This window comes from Hypomesus nipponensis, chromosome 1 (assembly GCF_054491055.1).
Source record: "Hypomesus nipponensis isolate SF chromosome 1, ASM5449105v1, whole genome shotgun sequence".
Lineage (NCBI taxonomy): Eukaryota > Metazoa > Chordata > Actinopteri > Osmeriformes > Osmeridae > Hypomesus > Hypomesus nipponensis.
In genome coordinates this window covers 1,572,494-1,579,313 of record NC_140361.1, presented here as the reverse complement: position 1 = coordinate 1,579,313, position 6,820 = coordinate 1,572,494, and the positions used below count along the sequence as shown (strand labels likewise).

Here is a 6,820-nt window from a genome sequence, read left to right as displayed (position 1 = left end):
AAATCAGTGCAGTAGGCTATTCAGTGAGGTATGATTAATTCAATGTGTTCACAGCTCATTGTGCCTGCCAAACAGATAAGACTGAGTGGAGCGGGTGACCGTTCCAAGATGGCGGCCCCACGTTTCGTCAGCGCCAGTAGGCAGTAGCGGTTGATGCGGCGTCTACTCTTTATTATGTCTATGGAGTTTCCGACAGCGGGTGGAACTTCTAATTCTGATAGGGTGACAAAAGTTTTTTTTAATAGTCATTTACTGACTGTATGTAAGTGAAATAAAACTGCTGTTTATTTTCCTGAAAAATATAGATGTTTTACTTACATAAATACTAAAACTGTGTCTGGTGTCCATTATCTCATATCCAATGGTCCATACATTTCATTTACATTCAGTCATTTAGCAGACGCTCTTATCCAGAGCGACTTACAGTAAGTACAGGGACATTCCCCCTGAGGCAAGTAGGGTGAAGTGCCTTGCCCAAGGACACAACATCATTTCGCACAGTCAGGAATCAAACTGGCAACCTTCTGATTACTAGCCCGATTCCCTAACTGCTCAGCCACCTGACTCCGCTAAACAAATGATTTGCAGTGAGGACTTCAATTTCCATAGGCCCAGTTTTATGTTTATTATGGTCTTTTACAGAAAGGGCAAGGACCTAATTATAGACTAGCACCTCACACTAACAAAGAAATATTGACTGTTGGCTTCGAGAGAAGATATCAGTCACCGTGGATGGTGGAAGTTTATGGCTAATTATGTTTTCCCCACACTGCCACTATCCTTGTGACATTATTTTCTATGCTTGAAGAATTGTGCTAGACCTGTGTATGGTTATCACACTGCTTTGAATAACTGAAGAACTTAAATACAGTGAATACGGACAAGGGCTGTGTACATAATCTTTTTCTTCGCCCCCCAGTAAATCAGTTGATGAGAAATTAAAAATGAAGTGATAGAAAACCGCAACAGGCTTTTCTGATTTGATTTGAGATATTGGTGTGTACACAGGATTTCTGTTTTTGTCTGTTAATGCTGTTAATGAGTCAGCGCCGAACTATGTGTATCTCATGCTCATATTTGTGTGCTGAAGAGCATGCATGTGCATCAAAGAGGATTACACTTACACACACACACAGACTCACATTTTGCAACGCTGCAACCATTTGTGGGATGGAGGAGTGGAACAGGAGTCGGATCGCCAGGGAACTCATTTGGCAGACTGCAGCATCGCTGGGGAGAGTATGAAAGCTAAACCTAATGAAAGCATACAGCACCGCTCACATCTGCCTTGACGGCTGAAACTGCCAGCTCCACTCAAGCATTTGATGTCAAGGCCTGCAAACACCTCCTCGCACTTCTCCCTCTCTTCTTCCGTACATGCATCCATTTGCCTTCACCCAGAGAAGATTATTCCTGGATCCATTCTGGTATGCCCACAGGGGTAATTCATATGGTTGGGCTTGTTTAACACGCATGAAGGCAACAAAGGGTTATTCTAACGGCACGCTGTCTGTGTCCTGTCTTTCAACGTTCCTTCTGAAGATTTGAATTGGGTCGCTTCAAGGCAGTTCGTCCGGATGGCACACCTGTGAAATTAAATTGCAAATGTGCAAATTTAAGTATAAAAAGGCAGATCTGTAGGGAAATGTTGCAGCATGAAGGGCATGTCCTGGAGTTTGTGGATGCTGGTTGATGGAGTTTCTGTTCTTGGCTGAAGACCTTCAGAATGATCCAGGCGGGGAAAATGTAGTTTATCGATCACAGTGTTCACAAATGATATGATTCAGGCACAAATGCACATGAAAAAATAGTTAACAAGTACTCAACCACAGGGAGTTTCTGGCATACAGGAGGAATTGTGTGGTTTCTTTATAGTGAGGTAGTACGTACAGCGCTGCTTTTACGATGCAAGAAACATAACAAAAGAGATGTGGAGAGAATTGTAGGTCCAGTTCTGTTTCTGCTGTTTCTGCAGTGTTTCTGTCCAGTTCTGTTTCTGCAGTGTTTCTGTACAGTTCTGTTTCTGCGGTGTTATGCTCAGATCGTTGGATTTCTCAGGGCAACACTTGGTGTGGATGCCTGCACTCAGGACAGCGCGACACAGGGGTGCAGTGACACAGTTCTGCAGGCACCATTTTAGAGAAGACGTCTTCATACAATAATTATCTGTTGACACTTTTATGTCTCTGAAAGTGACAAGGGAGAGAAGGGAGAAAGGCGGTCACGTCAGGGCCTTAGTGAGGACGACTAGTTTCATCTGGTGGATCTGACTTTTCTGCCAAAACAGACGGCACTGACCTACAAACGTATTTTTGTGTGTTCAGGAAGGTTCTACTGCCTATGGTTTCTGATCTGGAGAAGACCTGAGTTAACTCTGAAGGTCTTCCTTATGTTCATACAAAGTGCTGTACCTTTACGTTGCAGTATAAATAGCTAATAAATGAGAAGCTATCGATTTTGGCAGTTATTGTAACAATAATTCTAGTTTAACACCTCAAAGGTTACATCATAAAAGTTGTGTGACAGTAAAGGAGAACATAAAAATTGCTTCAATGCAGCTCAGTAAAATGTATAAAAATACAATTATAGATAATGTACATTATTTACAGTAATGTACATTTAAATATTTACATCAACATTTGAAGTTACTTAGCCGACAATGAGTCATGTGTCTCTCAAGGCATTGAATTCTTTATCTACTTAACACTCTTAGGATTGGCCCTCTCCACTCAGTGATGTGAGGTAGACCCAATGTGTTCATTTAAGTTGTGTCAGAAGGTGAACCACATTCCAGGAGATTTAGCTTCAGATCACTTCATCCTCTTGATTCATAGTATCTGCAAAAGAATGCTTACTTAGGAGTTGGAGATCAGACATTTTGCCCTTGCGCTTATCCTTTGATATTGGCAACGATTTTAATGATTAGCATATTTCCTGTCTGCTAAGAATTCACACCTTGATGCATTTTAGAAGTGCAATATTCAAAGGTAGCATTTGACATTTACCACCTTTTTTATATTTTCTACTTACCTGGTGTCATATGGATTCAACCTAGCACATTTTGAGTAGGTGTATCCATACTTGAGGAAGTGGGGCTGTTACCAATGTCAGTAATGCTAATGGCAACTAAAAGTCTTGCCTCTTGAAAGGCAAGAAAAGTATTCAGTTTCATCTGATAACAGTCATATGATATGCTTTAGCTGTCAATGCAGTCAGTATTCATGCATTTAAGGCATTAATTATTTCTGAAGTAGGAAATTGATGCTTTTGAATATGTGAATGGCGTGGGGTATTATAACATTTAAATCTTTAAGGGTACATTAAAATACATCTTTTTCAATAACCTGTCAGCTGCATTATAACATGAATGTCTTCCCATTGTCTTAAAAATGAAGTGAAGTTGGTGGTAACTCATGTGCAGACAAGCTAAATTGTACAAATAAATCTTCATTTATTTCACATACATTTTTTTTTTCTTTTACTTTGAACTTTCACAATCTAAATGATTCAACAACAAAATGAGAAACTACCACAACATAGTCCAAATGTCTTACTGGGGAAAAAAGGATGTTAACGTCACTGTAGTAAAATGGACTCATGTATCGTGCCTTCAGGCAAAGGTTACCGTAAAAGAAATAAAAAGAGACAAGATTAGAACAAAAACGTGGTCCATGTAGATTTTCTGACTGGAATTTCAGCTTTAAGGTCATCAAAAGTGTTCATATAGTTCCTGAATAGTGTTAGATTGTTCCCTTATGTTAACCTATTGAACAGTTTTCGTAAAATTAAAATCAATTTTTTATTTCACGTTTGACAATAAATAATCATATATTTTCATATCTCTCTGTCAATTAGGGTAACTGGAGCACCTCCACTCTAGTGTGAACTTGCAATCACATGAAAGCCCTTCCCTGTATGCATGGACACTCATTAGTAAAAGGTACAGTAATTGCTTAACAGGTGGGGCCATTTAGATTTTCACTGACGTTGTATCCCATGAGTATTGCTATGAACAGTTCTTGATGAATACGCACATACGTATATGCACATAATGAAGCATTACGTACACGTATGCAAGATCATGGGCAGAGAGAGTTATGCTCGGATTTATTAATCTGTTTGGTGAATAAGTATGGTGCAAGACTAAACAAAGAGTAATACTTTAGATACAAATTTGTACTGTACACGGTTCTTTTAGTGTCTTTAAATTACAACCTCACACCAAAGGGCTCTTTTTGGGCATACAAATGTTGAAAAGCAGATTATTGATCCCTATTCTTCTCAGGTCCCCTGGATAGTGATTCAGATCATTTGTGAGTTTCCGAGCTAAAACAGCTCAATGGCAACTGTGTGAGAACAGATGTCCTGGCATTTTACACACAACATCCAAACATTGTCCGCAGTGTATATAACGCATCGATTCAGAGTCAGAGATCTGCTTCCTCTTACGGCTCCACAACCTTCTGTTCCCATGTCCGGTAACGTCATCCCTGCAGTGGTGGGCAACTCAGAGGTCCATTCTTTTAATAAAAATACATAATCTTTCAGACGTTCCCAAGAGTTCCAGACGCACACGCATACACGTCTTCTTAGATCATTTTCATGTTAAAGTGCCGAGGACCAGCCTGCACCTCAGCACTGTCCACGTTAGTGCCGTTGGACTTGGAACGAGGGACGTATTCGATGTCGATGTTGTTTTTATGCTTCCCTTTCCCCCGGCTCCAGACAAACAGCAGCAGGAAACAGAACAAGACAACTCCGAGGAAAGTGAAACAACCCATCGCCGTCGACACTAAAATCGTCTTTAAGTCCAAGCCGAATGTCACGTTGGCAGTCCCATTGGCAGTGGTATTGCTAGGATCTGTGTAGTACTGGGTCCTGTTTGCGTAGAGAGATCCGAGGCTTTTCACCGCCAGGGAAACCATCAGCGAGTCGTTCCCGGCAGAGTTGGACGCCATGCACAGGTAGACGCCGCCGTCATGGATCTCTGCAGCCTTGATCTCCAGGGTCCCATTGTTGTGGACCGTGACTCTACCGTGGCTCTTGTTGGTGAGATGGCGTCGACGAGGGGACAACCATGATACGGCCGGCCTCGGGGTTCCCTCCGCGCTGCAGTACAGCTTCGCCGGCTGACCCTCGTCTACGGTGACCGCCTGGGTCTTGTTCTCCCGGATCTTTGGCTTGGTGCACGTCATGTAGTAGGACAGCAGGGTCTCCTTGAACTCCTTGAAAGGTCTGCCGCGGATGCCCTCCGGGTTGCTGCACTCCGGCTGCGCCTCGCCAAACGCGATGGAGTGCCTCTTCTGCAAGATCCACATGAGGCGGCAGTCGCAGACCAGGGGGTTGTCGTCAATCAGCAGCGCCTGCAGGGCCTCTGGCGCCTGGAAGACGCCCCGCTCCAGCGTGTCCAAGCGGTTGTGGGAGACGTTCAGAACTCGGAGCCAGCGGAGACCCTGGAAGGCGTACGGTTCGACGGTGGAGAGCTGGGCCCCGACCAAGTGCAGCTCCTGCAGACGCACCAGGTCGTTCAGCAAGCCCCCCTCAATGTGCCGGATCCGGTTGTAGGACAGGTTGAGGTGCGTCAGGTAGGGGAGGTGTCTGAGGGCCTGGTAGGGAAAGCTGGACAGGTTGGTGTTGGTGATGTACAGGGTGGTCAGGTTGAGACCGTGCAGCGTGTTGGCAGGCACCAGGTCCAGAGACGGCCAGTGGTCGATCTCCAGGTGCTGCAACCGGAACAGCTTCTTGAAGGAGAAGGGGTGCAAGGTGCTGATGCTCAGGTGCCGCAGGTGGAGGCTGACCAGGTTGTGCAGGTGAGACAGTGCCTCAGTGGGAACGACCGTCAGGTTGCATCTCTCCAGGGTGAGTCTCTCCAGACCAAGCAGCCCACTGAAGGCCCGGTGGGAGATGTAGACCAGGTCATTGTCGCCCACCTCCAGGAACTTCAGATTGTGCAGGTCCTGGAACATGTAATCCAGCAGGATGACGATCTTGTTGTCGCTGACGTCCAGGCGCGTGAGGTTCGACAGGCCCGTGAACACGCCCAGGGGGATCAGCTTGATGCGGTTGCTCTTGAGGCTGAGGGAGTGCATGCTGAATAGGGCGTTGAAGGCTCCCGGCTCCACATAGCTGATGATATTCCCACTCAGGTCCAGGTCCTCCAGTCCAGGGAAGGCAGCAAAGTCGTCAGGGTTGATGGCCTGCAGTTTGTTCTTGCTCAAGTCCAGGATCCGGGTCTCGATCGGGATACCGTCAGGGATGCCTGGCAGGCGCTTGCGGTGACACAGGACTGCCTTGCTCTGGGCCGAGCAGTCGCACCGGGCCGGACACCCCAGGGCTGAGCTCACGAAGACGGCCAACAGGGCCAGCCCCAGGAAAGGCTGCCAGCATGATAGGGCAGTGTGCAGCATGACTTTGCTCATACAGTCGACCATTCTGTCACGGTTCTGCAAAAGAGAACAACAAGAGAGAGAGAGAGCTTATTACTTCATGGCATGAATATGAAAGACAGACTTCCGTACATCGGAGGCTGTATTTGCTTTTATTTATTTCTGGACATTTTCGTCCAGGGTTTGTATGATTGTGAGTTGGAGCATGAAATATAAACATTCTCAAATGTAGCTGATTTTTTATTGACAGCGCCATATAACGTGTATTTGGTAAATGCAGCAGATATTCAAGGACTAGTTTCTCTTACAGTAGTTAGTGCCAAGGCACAGTCTGTGTTTTGCATGACAGTGCAGCAAGAACCTCACATCTCAAACAACAAAAAGCACATCATGTCTACCTATTCTTCCAAGAATCAAATTTTAAAAAGTGTGTG

At 45.0% G+C, this 6,820-nt stretch overlaps 1 protein-coding gene across 1 annotated transcript in view; it reads right to left on the bottom strand.

The window, feature by feature from the left end:
- Window positions 1–3,476: 3,476 nt before the first annotated feature.
- lingo2 (leucine rich repeat and Ig domain containing 2) overlaps window positions 3,477–6,820 on the bottom strand; it is a 209,333-nt gene continuing 205,989 nt past the window's right edge. The window contains exon 5 of the mRNA XM_084698782.1: window positions 3,477–6,443. Coding sequence (XP_084554908.1) covers window positions 4,590–6,431 — 1,842 coding nt within the window. The 5' untranslated portion in view covers window positions 6,432–6,443 and the 3' untranslated portion in view covers window positions 3,477–4,589. The remainder of the gene's footprint in view (window positions 6,444–6,820) is intronic.